The sequence below is a fragment of the Telmatherina bonti genome (genome assembly GCF_933228915.1).
Source record: "Telmatherina bonti genome assembly, chromosome: 18".
Lineage (NCBI taxonomy): Eukaryota > Metazoa > Chordata > Actinopteri > Atheriniformes > Telmatherinidae > Telmatherina > Telmatherina bonti.
In genome coordinates this window covers 16,213,488-16,233,578 of record NC_136616.1, presented here as the reverse complement: position 1 = coordinate 16,233,578, position 20,091 = coordinate 16,213,488, and the positions used below count along the sequence as shown (strand labels likewise).

Genomic DNA, 20,091 nt, shown 5'->3' with positions numbered 1-20,091 from the left:
GTTTGAAAGAATAAAAAAAAAAATCAATACGGGAAAAGAAAAAAAAAAGAGAAAAAGATGCAAGTTGGAAACCATGACAACACTCACCATCTCCCGAACTGCGGTCGATTGAGGGCGTTCTGGAGACAGTTGCCGAGCGACAGCGTTGGTCCTCTGACTCCTGATTGACAGAAGACTCTTTAAGAGTTTCTAGGAGATGATGATGGGCCTTCTCAATTTCCTACAATAATAAAAATATAAATCAGAAAAGCACAATTTCAACACGTTAACGGATATTTAGCACGTTCTGCAAACACTGCCTGACGTTGCGGGACGCTAAGCTAACGAATACTTCCTGAAGATTATATGGTCTTTGTAGAGACAGACTGATGTGCAGGTGGTCCATTTTACACCAAATATCAATTAAAAACATTCAAATCTCCAATACGGGTAAAAAGTAAGGCTGTGAAAATCAAATTTAAAAAAAAAAAAAAAAAAAATCGAATATCGGGATTTTTTTGCTTCACAATTTTAAAATCAATTTTTTTTGGGTAAAATTTTGTTGTTTTTTGTTGTTGTTTTTTTTACAAAATTTTTTTTTAACAAAACATTTTTTGCAAAAAAAATTTATTTAAAAAAATTCATGAAATTTTTGTCATTTTTCTTGATTTTTTTTACTTGTCTTCTTGGGCGTTATAGCAGTAGAATGACGGTCTGGCTACTATGTTGTTTTTTACAAATTGAAATCAAGAAAAATGACGAGCATAAAAAAAAACGTTTTGTACATTTTTTTTGTTTTGAATCTATATAAATCAGAAATATTGAAGAATTGTGAGAATTGCAATTTACATCGAATCGGCGCCCAAAAATTCAGAATCGAATCGAAATAAAAGAATTTCGTCACAGTCCTAGTAAACGGGATCCTGAAAGAAATGGATCCCAACCTAATTTCCTCCAACACTTCCTGGAAACAACGACTAAGAAGCGCCGTTGAAACGCGGCTTTATGCTTTCATCAGCCGACTTTTCATCACAAACGACGCTTTCTGGCCGAGTCCAGAAGCAAAATATAGCCTTCCCCTTTTATGTATTTATTTCTTTTAGGAAATTAGAACAAATCATCTGAACTGTGGTAATCCTACATGATTCATTTGTTTTATTATTGAAATGATGATTTTGAGGATCCTGATTTATTCACTTAATCATTCAGTTTTAACAAACAGTGAAGGAAAAGTCCCAAAGATAAAACAATAAACAGGATAAACATTAAGCCTCCATGCGGACATGAACCTAACTTTAACAATTAAACATGGTCTGTAGAGTCAGAGTGCTCTTTGGGACTAGACTGTGACTGATATTCAGTTTGATTGTTCTCTGTGTTGTATGATACTGACATAAAACCAACATATAAGAAGGTATTTGTGTTTTAGCCTCTACATGCAGGTTTCCACCTGCAGTTTTACGTCTTAAAAAAATAATATGACCAATAAAACAACCAAATTCCAAAAGTGGAAACTAAACAAATATCTTCACTAAAATCTTTCAGGTTCGTGTTTGGTTCCCAGAAACTAAACGAGCTTGTCTTGCCTTGCTGACAGAAACCCACCTTCAGCTTGCGCAACTTGCACATCAACCCTTCAATGGTGTGAAAAATCTCATCCACGTTTCTGATCACGTGATTCGCAGCTTTCAACTTGTCTGCTTCCTTTTCTTCTTCCTGGTCCAGTTGCATCATCTCTGATTGGTCGAACTCCATAGAGGAGGCTACTTCCTCCTCCGGCTGCATCTGAAATGACATCACTTCCTCCGGAGGCTGAGGGAAGCTGGCGGCGGTGGGCGTGGGCGGGTCGTTGACGTCATCGGTGATGCTCTCCCCCTGCTCTGTGGGCATTACCAGGTAGAAGGTGTTTCCTACAGAGCACAAAGGGGTGTGTAAGCTCTTGCATTTAATCTGTTTGGTACGCGTGGAAATAAAGGAGCTGCGACACGGGACCAGTGCGGTCATCATTACCCTGCGTTTCGGCTTTGCCTCGTGACTTGGATGTCTGATTGGAGGGCGGGCCGACATCATCAGTGATGTCATCAGGGACAGAAGAACAGGAAGGAGGAAGAAGAGGACCCGCAACCACAGCTATGCACCAGAGACAGATGTGCAACACAGAAACAGTGTAGTAGAGTGTAAAGAGGTGAAGAATCAGGATAAAACGTGTCATTGTGGTCATAAATGCAAGCAAATAAATAAAAAAAAAAAAAATCACTGCATGCGGAGAAAACATGCAAAGAATCATCAGATTTAAGTAAAAAAAACAAACAAAATCACCTTTAATTAAACCAAATATCAGTCTGAGAGGAAGCGACAGTAAACAGAGAGAAGCTGCAGAGGAGAGATGTCAGGCGTCACGTTCCTTCATCCGTTACCTTTTCTCACCACCTGAACGCCACACTGCCGAGGCAGCGGCGGCGCTGGAACCTCCTCTGGCTCGTCCACGTCCCATTCGCTCGGGCTGAAGTTGAGGATCGTCTCCAGCGACTCCGGTCGCTGCCTCTCTATGAATGAGCTCCTCCCATTGGCTGTCTCGTTGGTGGGCGTGTCGTCTGAATCGTGGCTCCAGCCGTCTTCTTCCAGATCCCGTAGTATGAGCTGCCGAAGTGTCTCGACTGGAGGAAGGACACGAAAATGTCATTTTATTAAGAGTTTACTTCTTATTATGGTTACTGTTAAATAAAATCAGGAAATCATCAGCTGAGAGTTCATCTCACTGTCTTGTAAAGCAGCTTCTGCCACGCCAAACGCCTGTCCTTCGCTGAAAGCTCCCGATTGGTCCGTGGGGGTGTTGTCGGAGACGTTGTCGTCGTTGGAGGAATGAGTCTCTGTGGAATCCGACTGCTCCGCCGTAGAGTTGTCTAAACGATTTCACACCGTTGTTCAGGTAAATTAAAGACGTTTTCCAGGAAACGAAGCCAGAAAAAATCAAACTATTCATCCCAGGATGATGATGACAGCGAGGTGATTACCTCCGAAGACGTTCCCGCCAGCTGAAGCTGGAGAAGCGCTGCGTAGCCTTGGAGATCTAACGAAGGAAAGGAAACGACACACAGTAGGAAGGATGTAGAGATTCTGGACATTTCTACTTATAAACTATTTATCTATCTATATTATAAACTATTCATTTCAAAGTGTGTTCAGTGAGAGGCTTCTTCAGGTCCGATGTAAGACTGAAAGATACAGAAGATCATTCCTGCCAGCAGCCATCAGCCTCCGGAACAAGACCTCCTCAAGTCAATTATTATTATATACTACAATGTTGAATTTCCCTTTGGGGATTAATGAAGTTTTTTCATTTCATTTCTGCTGAAATGAAGAAAAAAAGACGGGTTTACTCACACAGGCATGGAGTGTGTGATCAGAGGCGATGCGCCTCCAGCGGAGGAGATCGTCTTTTCAAGTAAATCTTTCCAGCTGCGAAGCAAAAAACCAAAAGAAGTTATTCAGGCGTGCAGCCAGACGTGAGAGGCATCCGTCCACAGGAGACGGCGTACTTGTTTTTCTCCGACGACGTCCCCGCCACCAGCTCGTAGATCTGACTCTCCGTGGTGCTGATGATGTACAAAGCTTTGTTGTCTGCAGAGGAAACACAAAGTGGAACATTTGAGACCAAAAGCAGATTAATCTGAATGTTTTCAACCTGAATTGTAAATCTGGATGTTTAAGAGACACTTCCGGGGTACCTGTAGCGACTGAGCGGACAAGCAGGGAGTCCAGCTTCACCAGCGGGCTGAAGGAAGTCTTGCTGTCTCCGCCTCCGCCTCCGCCTCCTCCCAGCCAGCGGGACGGGTATCGGAGCTGCAGCCGGTCGTCGGGGCCTCTCTGAAGGAGGACCAGGTAATCCGACAGCAGCAGCGCCTGGATCTCTTCAAGAGGAAAACAGAAACACGATTAGAGCAAGTAAAACCAAAACAAAGCGCCGGCGCAGATAAACCACGACGACACCGACCGATCTGCTTATCTCTGTTAATCCTCCAGGTCAGCGGCCCTTCGTGAATCATTCTCTTGGTGGTGAGGTCCAGATTCTGAGAGATAACGGAGACAAAACGAGTTCAGACGACTCCGCAGCTTCGCTGAAACAGTGACGCTGAAATCCTGTCCGACCTTGAACTGAGGAGCAGCTTCCAGCCTGCGCTGGTACTGGCCGAGGCATTGGCGGTGCTCCGTCTCCCTGACGCCCTCGTTGACGACCTGCAGTATCCCTCGGCAACACGCCTGCGCGCGCTGAAGTGCGAGGAGGTCCGGTGAAGCGGCTGCGGGGAAAAAAAAACAAAACAGCGAAACGTTTCTTTAAAATGACGTCTTGATTCAAACAGGACTTGCGGCGTCTCAATGCCTCACCCTCCGTGTGCTTGATGATGTTATCCAGCAGCAGAGGGTACTTAGTGAGTCGCAGCATCTCAGACACCAGCAAGTCTTTCAGCTGCAGCCTCCGACACTGAGGACTTGCTTCACACTCCTGAGAAAACGTCAAGCAGAGCTGTTAGAAACGCAGCAAACACACAGTAAAACAGAAAGAAGGAGCATCGCAGCAACATTTAAGGCGCGTCCACATCAGCCTTTTTGATTCAAATCAAGAGTCCAAATGGGGAAATGTGAACGCGCCAATCTGGTTTGGACCAAAGAATCGGACTCGGTCCGCCTCCCATCGCAGCTCTCTTTTTGGCGCCGATTTGATTTAAATTACCATTCTCACAATTCCCCACTGATTTTTGTAGATTAAAAAAAAATAAATTTATAAAACTTTTTTTTTTTTTGCTTTTTTTCTTCATTTCAATGAGAAAAAAAAACAACCCAGTAGCCAGACCATCATTCTGCTGCTATAACGCCCAAAAAGACACGTAAAAAGATCACTAAAAACAGTGGAAATGGCAAATTTATAATTATTTTTATTTATTGGAAGAAAAAAAAAATCTTTTTTTTTTTTTTTTTAAATAAATTGTGAAGCAAAAAATCCTGATGTCTATAGAAGACAAGCAAAAAGATCAACAAAAACAATAAAAATGACAAACATTTTCATAGTGCATTCATTTGAAAAAAAAAAAAAAAAATTATATATATATATATATATATTTTTTTTTTTTTTTAAGAAAAAAAAAATCGATTTTAAAATTGTGAAGAATAAAATCCTAATTTCCGATTTTTCAATTGGATTTTCCCACCCTAGTAGGTAAATAAATATCAAGTGCATTCAGGCTCTTCTGTTGTTGTACGGCGCACATTGATGCATAGTGTGTATTTCTGTAGTATATTTGCACAAGACAATATAAAAACACAAAACAGCGACAGTTTCATCTCCATGTTCAACTCGCAGGTGGAGTTTTCTTCTTCATGTTGGTCTTGTCTTCTCTTTTGCTAAATACGCATGCAGCGCCACCTTTGGTGGGAATGAGGATATATTATTCTAATAGTTTAGGTCGTTTAACCGAAGTGCAGCGTGAAACAGATCTCAGTCCTCATGGATACACCTTCCTACAACTGAGCCGAGTCCTCAATCAGATCGAGTCTAGAAGATTATCCTGATGTGTGATTGGAGCCAATTTGTTTAACTGCGTTCTCATCGGTGCCGTTAGAGGGCGCTGTGTTGTTACCTGGGCAGGTGACGCATATAGAGGGGTACGCGTCAGTGGGTGGGTAGATGTTTGGCCCAGAAGGGCAAAAGATTTTTGACCGGAGGGCGCGAGCAGACGTGTAAATGTCACAAGATTATTGCAAAAGGAATAAAGATGGATGAAGCTGATATTAAGTATCGTTCAATCACGGCGAAGCGGTGCGTCAAACCTATCGGGCCAAGATATCTCCGAAGCTTAGTTTAAACTTAGCTCCTTCAAGTGTTGTAGCCAAAGTTTGTGACTTTGACTCTGTGTGTGTGTGTGTACCTGTATGAGATTAGCAAAGCGAGGATCTTTGCGTTTCTTGTTCTTAATGAGCTCCAGAGCCTGAGTCTGCTGGCAGCACAGCAGCGTCGCTTGCTCCTGAAACTCCTCCCCGGCTGCACCTTCAAACTACAAACACAAACATCACACACGGCTGCTGAGAGGCCGAACGGACAACAGAGGAAAAAAATCTTTAGCAATACAATGAAAACAGCCGCATGAATCCCACCCTGGCCAGCATGACGTCTCCGATCTCCTGGACGGTGGGAGCTTCTCTTCGCTTCTTCATCGCTTCACACAGACTTGCTGCAAAGAAACGATGCAGAAGCAACATCAGGACAGAAAACAAAGCACAAAGCAGATGCATAAGACGCCGTGGCAACAGTAAAACAAGTGAAGCATTGCTGAATAGAGTGTAATAACACTGTAACACACTCTGACTTTATGGCTCCATATTGAGGCCCACAGCACATATTGACTGTGTGACGCTGCAAGCTGAGATTACACAGCACGTCTGATTTTCTCCTCATAACCTCTCAGTTATCATCATCACCTAGCAACACAGACGCATGACCACGCTGATTCAAACACGACGTGAAATACAAACAAAACCCCCAAACTGAGCATTCACTCGAGACGACACTCCTAACAAGCTGGGAAACCAGGAGGATACCGTCATTCTGATTACTTTCCATAGAAATAAAACTTTATCTGTATTTTCTGCTCATTTTGTGTCCTAACTAGTTTTCCTTTTGTGCTATTAACCTTTAACTTCCACTTTTTTTGCTCACGATGTATTGGAAGCATCTTTAAGCACAATATAAAACACGCACTGGCATCAAACTGTGGTAAAAGAAGTGGATGAAAACTAGAAAAGTGTCAAATTTAATAACGAAAATATGAAATTCTGCTCGTTTCATCCAGATGTTTACTTCATGATTCGGTAACCAAAGAAAATAATCATTGACTTTAAATAAAACTTGTCTAGAACGGAAAAAGGAAAATAAAAACTCTGAATCTTTCATTTGCGAAACTCGTTTAAAGACAAGAGGACACACACACTGTGTGTATTTCTTCTCTCTGGACACTTTTCAGGGCTGAGATCAGGACTGACCGTGGAGTTTGTAGACATGATGCAGGTTGGGGAAGATGCAGGCCAGCTCTTCGGAGTTCAGCACAGACCTCATCTTCTCGAAGAAAACCTTGTCCAGAACCCGCAGCGTCCGCAGGTGGGACACCTCGGTGGTGTACAGCTCTTTAGACGAAGAGGAAATTAAGAAAAACTGCGTTAACATGTGCCTAAAGCCGCGTTTTTCAACCTTTTTTTGAGCCAATTCACACTTTTTTCTCTAAAAAAAACAAAAAACAAAAAACCCACAAGGCTCACCACAAACCAAAATGTTTTTGGTTTTTTAAAAAAGTCCACATTGTTAATATAAAGTCCGTCTTGTCAAAGTCTCTTCTTGTGTTTTAGAAATCAGATAAACACAAGAAGAAGGAATTTTATAATCTTTCACTGGGGTATGTCTGGATGAACACAGAGCTGCTTTTTAGACCAATCAGGGAACAGTGGGTCATTTCTCAGGACACACCTGATAATCTCTCACGACACACTAGTGTTCCACGACACGGTGGCTGAAAAACACCGGTCTAAGGAATGCCTGAAGTCTGGATACGACTAAACTCTCGCGTCGTACCGTATATGACAGCCTGCCGGTCCACTTCCCTCGGGCTGAGTGTTGCGAGGAGCTGAGGAGGAACTGTGTCCTGCCAGTTCTGACCATCACACATTTCCTCCTCCAGCGCTGCAGCATCCGGCAGCAGCAGCAACGACGAATCCACACTCCTGCAAAACACACAAGCAGAAGAGACGGTCGGTGTGGACAGACAGACATGAAAACATGAAAAAATGTGGATTTTTTTTTTTTACCTGGTTTCTAATTTCTTAAACAGAAAACAAAAATAATTTTACTTCACGTGAACTGGAAGTAAGTCAAGGCTAAAATTTGAGGACTTCCATCTTTACATCTGATTATTGCTCATCTTTCACGTCTGCGGGGACAACACAGCGACTCACCTGCGTCTAGAGCGGGGGGTGTATGGGGGTGTAGGGTTCTCTAGAGACCTGAGTTTAAAAGAGTGGAGAGAAAGATGGCGTGAAGACAAAAGCTGAACATGTCGGGGTGTAAGGTGCGCCCACCGCCGCCTGCAGCTCTTAACGGAAACGGGAAATGTCCCGCCGAGTCCCATCTAGTGAACCTTTACCTGGCTGAGCTGCCGGACGCAGACGACGAGGCGCTGTGCTGCAGCGGCCGGAGCCCCGACTGCTCCCTCTCCTCCCCGCAGTCCTCCATATCCACGTCGCTACGGGAACGGGGGACGGTCTCGGCTCCGGAAGCGACGCCCCGTCGCCGCCCTTCTCCCTGAGCCTTCAGCGACTCGCTGCGTGCCAGACGCGTGGAGACCGCCGGACTGCGGAGAGACAACCCAGTTAGTGGCGTCACTCCTGCAGACGGCGGCGGCGCTTTCAGAGGACACGCCCCCACCTGTCCATGCCCTCTTCTCCCAGGCTGTTGGTGGAGAGCCGCTGGGGGTCCGCAGCGTCACTGCCCTCCTCTCCCAGTACGTCCGGGCTGTTCTCAAACTGCTGAATGATGTTCCTAACGCTGCCGGGACGAACTGCGCACACAATGTTTGTTGTTAAAACACAATAAAACAGGAATAACAACGCAGGTTGGTCACAAACGCCACATTTAACTGAAGAGGAAAACACAGGAAGTGATGTACCTTCAGTGGGCGACAACGGGACATGGAACGCTACAAAACCAAAACAAACCAAAAAAAAAAGAGACGATGAAATCAGAAGGACTCGATGAAAACACATGAAATCAATAAATAAACCTAAAGCGACAACAGAACAAACGATGCCGCAACACAAATCAATGTTATGTGACACAAACAATGAGGGAGGAAGTCACGTGTGTGTGTGTTTGTTTTATGTAATGCATCCATACAACCAGCACATACTGAGCTGGGATTTTATTTGCATTTTAAAAACTGTGTGTTCTCATGAGAGTGTGATGACTTGTCATTGTTTCCTATTCCGCAACTCTGTGCACAGATGTGTGTGCATTGAATTTACTGGACTGGGATGTGTTCCGGGGTTTGCCGATGTACTTCAGGATGGGGTTTCTCTTTTTATCCTCTCCATCTTTCTCCTTCTTGTTGCTGCTCAGCTGCGGAGAGACGAACCATACCATCACATCACACACAGTCCTGCATCGTGTATCCAGCTGAGAAACAGCTGCCTCACACACATGAAAACTGCTGGTGTAATGTTAGAAATGTGTTTACAGAAAGGAACGAAAGCATATTTTAGTATCTTTGGATGTGAATATTCTACACTACTGAGGACGAGGAGGACTGTTGGGTTTCACACATTTACAACACTGCAGCCCACAGACACACCTGTCTGTTGACCTTTTCTACTTGATGCCTACTTTTCTGAAATGACTTCCATCCATCCATGTTCCCAACCACTTAACCCAATTCAGGGTCGTTGGGAAGCTGGAGCCTATCCCAGCAGTCTTAGGGCGAAAGGCAGAGTACACCCTGGACGGCTCGCCATCGCAGAAGAAATGACTTATCCACAGTAAATGTTTCTTAACAGGGTTCACACACAGGTCAGCACAGAGGGAAGCAGGTTGGTGCCCAGAAAACTGCAGTCCTGCAGGTTTTCAGTTCCCTTGTTTCAAATGAACAAGTCCCTTAGAATAACCTGATAATCAGGTGTGTTGGAGCAGTAAAACATCTAAAACCTGCAGGACTGTGGAGCTCTAGGTCTGAACTTGCAAGCTTCCAGTTCTGTTTGTGGTTTGAACTGTGTTTCTTTAATGATTGGTGGTTTATTTGCCTTTTCCATGTGATTTTGCGAGGCAAGACGTTGGGAACGATGCTTCTGAGTGTCTGCAAAGAGCTTCTGTACTGCATGTATCTCATGTTGAACTTGTACAGGAGGCTCTTGTGAAGAAGGGGTTAATCAGCTTTGTATGCTTAGCAAATTAACTAAACATAAACGACCAAATAGTAAAAAAGGCTAAATTGACCCAAACAATTGGCCAAGGGATTAAAAGGCTGACCTCTATGATCATCAGTGTTTAAATATTTCTCAGCCACGTTACTTTCTCTCTAAGTTGGGACAAGGACGACGTATTTTGAAGCTTGTTCCAGGTCTGAAATTCACAAACTCATGTACTGGTTGGATAGTCTGCTTCCTTAAATAACCATCCAACATGTATGTTTAGGCTTTATCTCATGGGTGTCCAGCTCTAGTCCTTGAGAGACAGAGTCCTGCACGTTTTCCATGCATCCCTGCTCCAACACATCTTTTTTAAACAAACCAGTCAATGGGTACGGTTACATGGTGTTTTTTTTAATTTGGAATGAAATGATTTGGAATTAACTTAATTCTTTTACGAGTTTACATGAAAATAATAATTCCGAATGAATGTTTACATGAAACACGTCCTCACTTAATTCCTCTTTAGAGCGGCGGGTTGGGAAGGGTCCTGATTGGACAGAGGGTGCACGTGACGTATGACATATATTGGAAATAAACAGCGTTGACTCCCTGCTTCTGGTCTTTTCAGTCGTAACTTATAAAAACCACATAATAAGTACCAGTTTCGCTGCTATTTTTATTATAATTTTGAAGTAGCAGCTCAACACCAGCGTACTACTTCCCTTTTTGTGGCAACTGAGAAGAAAAAGAAAGGTAGACCAGTGAACACGGGAGGCAAAACAACGCGCGTCATCGGGACAGGACAAGGTAACGAGCATGCTCAGAACGACCGGAATTAACTTAGAGCGGAATGAAGGTTTACATGACAGAGGAATTAAATAGATCGGAATTAAAATGCGAATAAACCAGACACTTAAATCGGAACTAAGTTTAATTCCGAATAAAAATTAGCATTAGGAATTAATTTGTTTACATGGTCGTTTCCATTAGTTTAAAGCGGAATTAACTTTTATTCGGAAGTAAACAAGAATTAAAACTCATGTAAACACACAGAATATGCATAACTTCATAGGCTGTTGGAGCCATTTGATGGAAACCAAGTGTGTTGGAACGGGGACACATGAAAAACCTGCAGGACAGCGGCTCTTGAGGACCGACTTTGTCCCCTGCTTTACCTGGTTTAATAGTAAATTAATACTGAAAACCTCATTTAGCAGTCTGTTTTTGCGACCAACTCCTTCATAAACTCATCTGATGAAAGTGGTTGTATCAGCATCTTTAAAAAGCTTTCCTTTAACATAAATAAATAAAAGCTGTTACACATAATGCTAACTTTAAAAAAAATCACAAACAGTGACAGATTAATTAACGACTACACATGTTTCTGTTTTACCTTTTTTGTCTTTAAGAAAGCAAGCCACTTCTCCTTCTCTGTGCTCAGACCTGGAAAGACCTTGGAGTCTCTGAGCTTGATGCCAGAATGACGAAGGTACAGGAGCACAGCTGATGCCAGCGGAGAACTGACCGAGGGGAGCGAAGGGGAGGAGACAGAGAGACACAATACAAGGTGAGAGCGGAGGAGTGTAAACTAGAAGATGAGAGACGACTAATAAGTAAAGACTCATTCTGACAGGAGCTGATAGTGGATTAAATCTCACTCTAGTAAAAAAATCAACACTTCCTTTACCTTCTGTCCTCTTCGTGTTTTGACCTGAAACAGGAACAAAAGAGAAAAGCATGAAAAAGATGTAGAAAGTTGAGCTAATCAAAGTGAAATCCACTGGGGTGCAAACACTGGTGTTAGAAAGCCAAGGCAGAGCCTCGGTCATGTGACAGGAGGAAAGTAAAAAGAGGTAAAAGTCATGTGACTTTCCAGGGTTTGCGTTTCAGGAAATGACCTTTGTTATCACAGTTTAAGGAGCTCCTTCTGACACTTTGTAATAAACTATTTAACTAGACCCCTTAAAAGTGACCCTGTTGCTAGGAAAACTTGGCAAACATGCTCACTGTATGTGTGGAAAAGGTTCAGTTTGTGATCGGAGAAGAGCTAATTTTGATGTGGTTGAAGCCTAAAAAATAAACTTTAATTTAGTTTTAGTCCTCATCTGGTTATATAATTTGTCTCAGTTTCAGACAATTTGATTGAAAATATGTGTTTTGGCTGAGTAAATATAAAACAATATCAAGATCACTGAACACAATCACTTCCATTCATATTAAATCACCAGATGTAACTGCAATATTAAAATATATTTTTCTGAATTTTAATAGAAAAAAATGTGTTTTTTTAACAAAATTATGCTTCTACGTTCTGCATATTGAGCTACAAATGTTCACATCATGTAATAGTAAGAATACATTTCTATTTGTAAAAGCAGAATTTAGTGTGAATTTTATTCTTATTTAGCATACCATTTTTATTTCTAAAGCACTTTAAAAACAACAGCTGACCAAAGTGCTGTACAGTAACAGCAAGTCTATAAAAAAGCATTAAAAAAAAAAAAAAAAAACATAACGAGATACATAAAAAGAACAGGTAAAAATACACACAAGGACACAGATGACAACTCGGTCTTGTTTAAATGCCAAAGAATAAAAATGTGTTTTTAAATGTCCGGATGGGAGTTCGCCGTCTGACCTGCAGACGGAGACCGTTCCAGATTTTTGGGTCTAGAACTGAAAAGACTCGGTCTCCTATAGAGTTACACCGCGTCTCAGGGACAGTTAAAATCATGTGGTCCGCTGATCTAAGAGCACGCTGTGGTGTGTAGCGATGCAGCAGGTCAGCCAGATGAGGAGGGGCAAGGCCGTTAAGACACTTAAAAAAGTTAAAAAACACTTAAAAACACTTCAAATTGATCCTAAACTGAACAGGAAGCCAGCGAAGGGACGCTAAAACCGGAGTTATGTGTTCACGTTTTCTTGTGCCAGTTAAAAGTCCTGCAGCGGCGTTCAGCACCAGCTGCAGGCGCGAAAAGCGCGTTTTGTCTGATTCCAATAAAAATGGAGTAACAGTAATCCAGTCTAGAGGTAATAAAAGCACGGATCACTGACTCCAGATGGCGTCTTGATAAAATGGGCTTAAGTCTAGACAGTCTAAGTCCTAAACCAAGTATTTTTTAGAATTTTTAGAGCTCACTCTGAGCCTTGCTCTTTAGTTTGCTCCGACAGTGACCTGCAACCACAGTCACACCACTGACTTCCATTTTTATACGCTGCATACACTTATCTTTTTGTTCTTTACGTCAACAAAGACATGTTTAGTATGACCAGCGTGTCACGGCCTTCCACGCCGGTCGTGACAGATAGATACTTCTAATTTTGCTAAACGCTACTGGCTCTTCGATCAATGACTTGATGTATTGATGAAGGCGGTACTTTATAAAACTTCCTGTTTTAGTTTACATCAAATCTAAAGCAAACATGCCGGTTCTTCTCTTCCTCCCAGCTGTTGACATTTTATTGCATCGGTTTTATCAAAACAACATCAGAGCAAATTGCAGCGTCTACCTGGTACTTATCAAACGTGTGTCTTCCTCTTTACCACACAGGGACATGCAGTCTGATCAGTTTTCTGGAATATTTTAGTTTAATTTTTATCCACTAATTAAGGGAACAATACATTTTTTTTTATCATAGTTTTTGCTTCCTTTGTTAGGAAAAAAAAACATTAACTGCTGAAAACTTTGATGAAAGCACTTGTCTTGTTGATTTACTCCATCAGAAACAAAAGTTTAACAGTCAATAAAACAACCAAACACTGTTTTAACCTTAAACTCAGTCAGATTATCCATAAAGTCAAATAAATGCTTTTATCATGAACCTCAAATTATTGCAAATTAGAAGCTATGTATGTTGTTTTGTCTACTCTTGGACTTCTACTAATTTCATTGTGCCGGGATGCTGGCTAAATGACAAATAAAGCTTTTATGATGCAGAAACAAGAAAAAAAAACAGCAGTAAGGTTATGGAATCAGATTTGTCCCAGAATCTCCAAGCAAAACTTTTTAAAACTCAAGCAAACAACAGCAATTAAAATCATAACTTTCTAAAACTTAAGTAAAATAAATGATCTCAAAATCAAGAATTATCGATCGTCATGACAACTATTAGGCTTTTATTTGGTTAAATTGAGTAGTTTTGTTTATAGTTTCCTCTTTCTCTCTTCTCGCTATTTAGTTGTGCTTCACAGTCTTTGGTTTTGATTCTTGATTGTTTGGTTTCATTTCTGACACAAACCTTTCATGGGTGGGCTCTTTTCAGGGGCGGATTCCGATTGGCCGGTGAGTTTTTGAGTGACACAGCTATAGCCTGAATGTTGTTTTAACCCTTGTATACGTATGCCGAGTTCAGAATGCGCCCCTGAAAAGAGCCCGTCCATGAAAGGTTTGTTTTAGAAATGAAACCAAACAATCATGAATCAAAACCAAAGAATGTGAAGTGCAACCAAAATAGCTAGAAGAGAGAAAGAGGAAGAGGAAACTACAAACAAAATTAAAACCGCAAGCGGTGATATAGGCCCTCGCACCATGGCGCCGCTCGGCATAATGCCACCGCGTCCCCTGGCAACATCCTTCCCATGTCTCTCTCAACCTAAAGTGCAGCCAGACTGCACTTCAGGCCATTTAGGCCTTATGAAGGGTCACTTCCTGTCACCAAGGGGCGGGGCTAACTTATAATCTAATTATTGACATGCACAAATGTGAAGGATATGACTGGCATCATCTGTAGCAAATTTGGTGCAGGTTGGTTGTTTTTTGTGGGAGTTATGTCAGTTTTCCTTTTCATTGCATCACATCTGCTTTGCTGCCCCGCCTCTCCTAAATGATATCCCCTATTAAAAGAAATAGCACAACTTTTAATCACACATGCCTCTTGAGCATCCTGACTAATTTGGGTTAAAGTTAGTTAAAATTTTTAGCAGGACTTCCTCAAAATGCATGGCAAAGAAAATGACAGAAATGACCCCAAAAATGGCACCTTTTTCAACATGGCCGACTTCCTGTTTGATTTAGCCCATATGTCCAAGAGACTTTTTTGAAGGTGCTGGAATGGTCTATAAGTGTGCTGAATTTTATCCATGTCATGCAATGTAGTGGGCGGGGCTGATTGATTGAAATATTGTAGGGGGCGCTATATAGCCATTTACTATCTTTTCCACTATATTGTAATTTTATTCTATTAAGGACATAACTGTCATGACTCATGGCAAGTATGGTGAAGATCAAAGGTTTCATGGCTTTGTTACAGGTACTTCCTGGTTCACGATATCAGACACTTGTTGTTGCCAAGGGGTGGGGCTAATTCATAGTCATATTATTGCATTGTATATTTTGTTCATCATGGGATTGGCATCAAATGTGTCGATTCCTGTGCTGATATGTTGTTTTATGTGGGAGTTTTAGCAATAAGTCTTTGTTAAAGAGACATCAAACTTTGAAGGCCTGCCCCTCCTAAACTAAATCTTCTATTAGAAGAAATAACACAACTTTACATCACACATGCCTCCTGAGCATCCTGTGCAAGTTGGGTGTCAGTTGGACAATATCCCTAGGAGGAGTTGTTTAAAATGAATGGCAAAGAAATGACCCCAAAAATGGCACCTTTTTCAAAATGGCCGACTTCCTGTTGGTTTTGGCCCATATGTCCAAGAGACTTTTTTGAAGGTACTGGAAGGTTCTCCAACTGTGCTGAATTTTATCCATGTCGGTACATGTAGTGGGCGGGGCTGATTGATTGAAATTTTGTAGGGGGCGCTATGGAGGCATGCTCCATTTATTCCATAATGTGTCAATGGGGCTTAGTTCAGGGCCTTACTGTCATTAGTCATGGCAAGTTTGGTGGCGGTCCAAGGTTCCATGGTTTGGTCACAGGTACTTCCTGTTTCATGGCGTTGGACCGCCATTCGCCATGTCCCGTTTAGCGTAGCGACTTGAGGTTTTTATTGTGGCATCATGAAAGGGTTTGACATGTTTTGGAGGAGTCTCAAGTGTTTGGGACCATTTGCTTAGAAGCATGACCCTCAAACGTGGAAAAAACCACTTCCTGTTGTAAGTGGGCGGAGCTTAGGTCTAGACCAGCAATGGTCACATTAATCTGTTCAGGACTGATCCCTTATTAATCCCTATAAGTTTTAGGGTGATCAGATCCAAATTGAGAATTTTATAGTGATTTATGATGTCACGCCGCCGCATGGAACTTCGCCATGGTGTCACGGGCACGCCGTGCAGCGTAGAGCAACGTCCTTTACCAGATCTCTTCACCAACATGTTTTGTGATGCCTGAGTGAATTTGGGCCATGTGGTGTCCACCAAGCCAGAGTTATGGGTGTGTGAGCAAAAAACAACACTTTTGACCTCCAGGGGGCGTGGCTATTTCATAATCAGAATATTGACATATAGAACTCTGTAGGAGGGGACTGCCATCATATCTAGCAAATTTGGTGCAGAAATGTTGCTTTATGTGGGAGTTATATCCGTTTAATTTTTCATGGCGAGACATCAAACTTTGAGGCCCCGCCCCCGCCCAATTTGTGGCTCAGTGGGATAAAAGCTCTAGGACGAGTTCGTTAAAATGCGAGGTGCTAAAACGCCAAAATATTGACTTTGACCTAAAATGGCCGCCTTCCTGTCGACATTTCACCATGACATTAAGAGGATTTTTTGTTCGCCCTAGCACGTAGATCATGTGTATGAATTTTCATAAAGCCTAACGACATGCAGTGGCGGGGCACCTAAAATAGGTGGCGTTCTCGTTCAGTTTCGCCCAAACATTCTGGAGCACCTCAAAATATCAAATTTTTCGTATTCCCTTGGGGGGGTACGCAAAATTTGGTGAGTTTTCGAGCACGTTCAGGCCTCCAAAAAAGCATGCGAAGTGTCCGAATAAAAATAATAATAAACACTGCAATTACAATAGGCCTTCGCACCGCCAAGGTGCTCGGGCCTAATTACTCAATTTAACCATATAAAAGCCTAATTGTTTTCATGATGATCGATAATTTTTTATTTTGAGATCATTTATTTTACTTAAGTTTTAGAAAGTTTTGGTTTTAATTGTTGTTTTTTTTGCTTGAGGTTTAAAAAGTTTTGCTTGGAGATTCTGAAACTAACCTGATTCCATATAAGGTTAGACTTACAATATCTCCCAGAGGGCGGTGACCTGTCTGTCCACCACCTGTCTCTCTTTGACTGGATCTCCATCGAGGAGTTGCAGGTCTCCTTCTCCAAAAAGAGATCCAAGACCCATCATCTGCTTGTTCCTGTTAAAATACACAAACCAGAGCTGAACAGGAAACTACAAACTCCAGACAAACACAGAGCTGTGAAAAATGTGGTCACATTTATATCTGAACATTATTCACCCTGCGCGAGAGGAGACAGGACTTATTCACAACGACTTCACGTCCTGCTTCTCACAGCTAAGCATCACTGTTGTACTTCCTGTAGTGCAAGCTCACACTGACAATCACAGCTTTTAAAGCAAACATGAAAAGGGAACTGCAGTAAAAGACCAGAAATAATTCATTCTGCTTTCTCACCGTGACCGAGGACAGAAGTGCCTTTTTGAGCCTGACATTTCTCCTCTGATCAGTCGTTGTTGTTACCGCATGACAAACAGGATCATTAGCGCCGCTGGATCAGTCAATAAAACAGGAGCACAACGTTGCTTCTTGTTTTAGAGATTCAATAAGATTGTTTACTACTTTTACCACTGAAGCTGCAGCGTGCGGTTTTTTTTTTTTCCTGAAACCATGTTGGCGAAAGAAAACCCTCCTCTTCGCTCATCTGTCAGAATCAGAACAGATTATTTACATGTCATGTAAATAATTTAGACAAGAAAAGTCAATACAAGCCTGATGAGATGATTTCATAATGTGCTGCCAATGAACTTGGAACCATGATTGTAAGAGATCAACTCTAGGTTGTAATTACCAGCCAGACATCAATTAACTCGCTGCAAATCTTCAGTTTTTCTCTGTATGGTTAAGTTTTAACAGCCACCTTCAAGAAAAATGTTTCCTTACTCCTTTCCATTAATACCCCTGTTGATCCACTTCGAAGTGGAAAATCAGGAAATATACATAAATCTATTATTTAAAAAAGGTTTAAGTGGAAGTGCTTTAAAAAGCGAGACTGTCATCTGTACATGCTGATAATCTGCTCTGTGAGATGAAGGTGTGTTGCTGCTCCGAGGCTGAAGCTGTTCACACACCCGATCTCACTGGGACATCAGTGGTGTCGGTGATGTCACACCGACAGACTCTTTAGTTGGTTTTCAGCTGATTCGACAGCGTTAGATTCAACACTCGGCCATTTGAAGGGCAGAAAATGAAAAAAACAACTTAACTGCAGGGAGACGAGCGCTATGTGACATTATCAGAAAAACCAGAAAATAAACATTCATTTGGTTTTCATCGACAGTCGTCATGGTTTCATCGCTGAGAAACATTCACAGGATGCTGTCGCAAAGATTTCATTTTCTACGGATGTCCAGGTGAACGGGAAATCCAACTTCACTGCAAACTCAGTATTTATGGCTTCATGTTAGGGATGCACCGATACACTTTTTGAGAGTTCCGATGCGATACTAATACATGAAATTTGAATATCTGCAGATACAGATATTTGCTGATACCAAATCTGTTTATGTGGACATTATTGTGACTATGGTTATTATTGCTGTTATAACTGTGTAGGATTTCATTAGGTTGTAATAAATGACCCATCCTTCCTGAAGTTACCTCACTAATACAAATATAATAACATTACAGATCTAACAATTTCAACAAATTTTATTTTGATTCGGCACATTTTACCTAAATACAGCTATACATGTGTGGTTTTGAAACAAAGATCTCGCTTTTAGTGCCGTGCTGCTCATTGCGCGGCTCACGAGTTCTCTCCACAAACAAGAGCTGCAGGCTGCTTGCAGAAACCTTGGCTGTCCTAACGGCCCAAACTGACCCTGTCAGAGTTGCCAGTTTTGGCTCATTTCAGCTGCACCGAACTCCACCTACGAGCTGCTCCGTCGGTAGCTCCGTATATATATTAAAAAAAGAAACACCCACATTCTGGAGGCATTATTGTATTTCACCATATACTGCTGCATGAGAATGCCATTACTCTGTGCAATATTTAGGATAACCATTTCTTGCTAAAAAGCTGAATGTTACTGATTTGGCAACGTAGCAGGATACGTAGCGTGGCAACGTATCTTTTTTGGGGGGGGGGATGGCGGCTCTCCTCTTGTCTTAGTAATATTGAGTGCAGCTCTTGTTGAATTAACAGTGAGAATCACTGTTTTAGTTTAACAAAAAAAATGTCACATTTTAACATTCAAGGCATTTATGTCTTTTAAAACACGTCCGAAGCATCAAACACATCTGCGCTGGCTTGACTAGTGTTGTATCGGTTGTGATATTGGTACATTTTTATTAATACCAAGTACGAGTACACAAGCTCGGTATTGAGCCGATACCGATGCTCGTATCGGTATTGGTGCATCCCTACTTCATATCATACAGAAGAGCAAAAGTCAGAAGAAATGCACCTGTAGTCTTGGATCTGGTCCTGGATGTCCGGCAGCACCTGCTGCTGCAGCTCAGATAGAGGTCCCCTGATGTCCTCCTGGGCATGAAGTCGACTCTCTGGAGAGACAGTGGAGACTACATCAGTTTATTAGAACCAGATGAAATCTAAAGAAGATGTTTGGTTTTTTTTTTTTTAAATCTATTGAGAGGACCAGACGACAAAAAAAGTCCTGAACCACCACATATTCCTCTACATCGCAGGTGTAAGAGTCCAGTCCTCGAGGGCCGGGATCTGGGAGGTTTTTGTTGTTTCTCTCTACCAACACGGCTGATTCAAATCATCCAGCAGCTTCTTGTCAACCTGTTTATGAATTTGGGTCAGGAGTGTTGGAGCATGGAGACAACAAAAACCTGCAGGATACCGGCCCTCGAGGACTGGAGTTTAACACCGGTCTACGTGAAAACAGCGTCAGCATTTTTTTTAAACACGCAACAATAAATGAAAATCCAGAATACGAAGTTCAAACAGCTTTATGTATCATTTTAACTAGTTTAACAACTAGTCAGTATTTGGTTAAGCCGCTTCATTCATCACCAGTCTAACTAGCAGACTGGTAGAGAGCTGAAAGGTAAACTCT

At 42.0% G+C, this 20,091-nt stretch overlaps 1 protein-coding gene across 3 annotated transcripts in view; it reads right to left on the bottom strand.

Annotated features, from left to right (window-relative positions):
• Positions 1-20,091, bottom strand: part of arhgef11 (Rho guanine nucleotide exchange factor (GEF) 11) — a 31,722-nt gene that overhangs the window by 447 nt on the left and 11,184 nt on the right. For all 3 annotated transcript variants that reach the window (XM_079257953.1, XM_079257954.1, XM_079257955.1), the window contains 25 exons: positions 19,474-19,570; positions 17,060-17,182; positions 11,609-11,632; positions 11,315-11,441; positions 9,043-9,136; positions 8,688-8,717; positions 8,447-8,579; positions 8,166-8,372; positions 7,978-8,025; positions 7,598-7,746; positions 7,015-7,155; positions 6,130-6,206; positions 5,904-6,029; positions 4,366-4,483; positions 4,129-4,277; positions 3,974-4,049; positions 3,708-3,890; positions 3,519-3,600; positions 3,364-3,438; positions 2,994-3,049; positions 2,739-2,882; positions 2,397-2,636; positions 1,990-2,109; positions 1,585-1,889; positions 88-220 (listed from right to left, as the gene is read on the bottom strand). In XM_079257953.1, the coding sequence (XP_079114079.1) occupies positions 88-220; positions 1,585-1,889; positions 1,990-2,109; positions 2,397-2,636; positions 2,739-2,882; positions 2,994-3,049; positions 3,364-3,438; positions 3,519-3,600; positions 3,708-3,890; positions 3,974-4,049; positions 4,129-4,277; positions 4,366-4,483; positions 5,904-6,029; positions 6,130-6,206; positions 7,015-7,155; positions 7,598-7,746; positions 7,978-8,025; positions 8,166-8,372; positions 8,447-8,579; positions 8,688-8,717; positions 9,043-9,136; positions 11,315-11,441; positions 11,609-11,632; positions 17,060-17,182; positions 19,474-19,570 (3,057 nt within the window). The remainder of the gene's footprint in view (positions 1-87; positions 221-1,584; positions 1,890-1,989; positions 2,110-2,396; positions 2,637-2,738; positions 2,883-2,993; positions 3,050-3,363; positions 3,439-3,518; positions 3,601-3,707; positions 3,891-3,973; positions 4,050-4,128; positions 4,278-4,365; positions 4,484-5,903; positions 6,030-6,129; positions 6,207-7,014; positions 7,156-7,597; positions 7,747-7,977; positions 8,026-8,165; positions 8,373-8,446; positions 8,580-8,687; positions 8,718-9,042; positions 9,137-11,314; positions 11,442-11,608; positions 11,633-17,059; positions 17,183-19,473; positions 19,571-20,091) is intronic.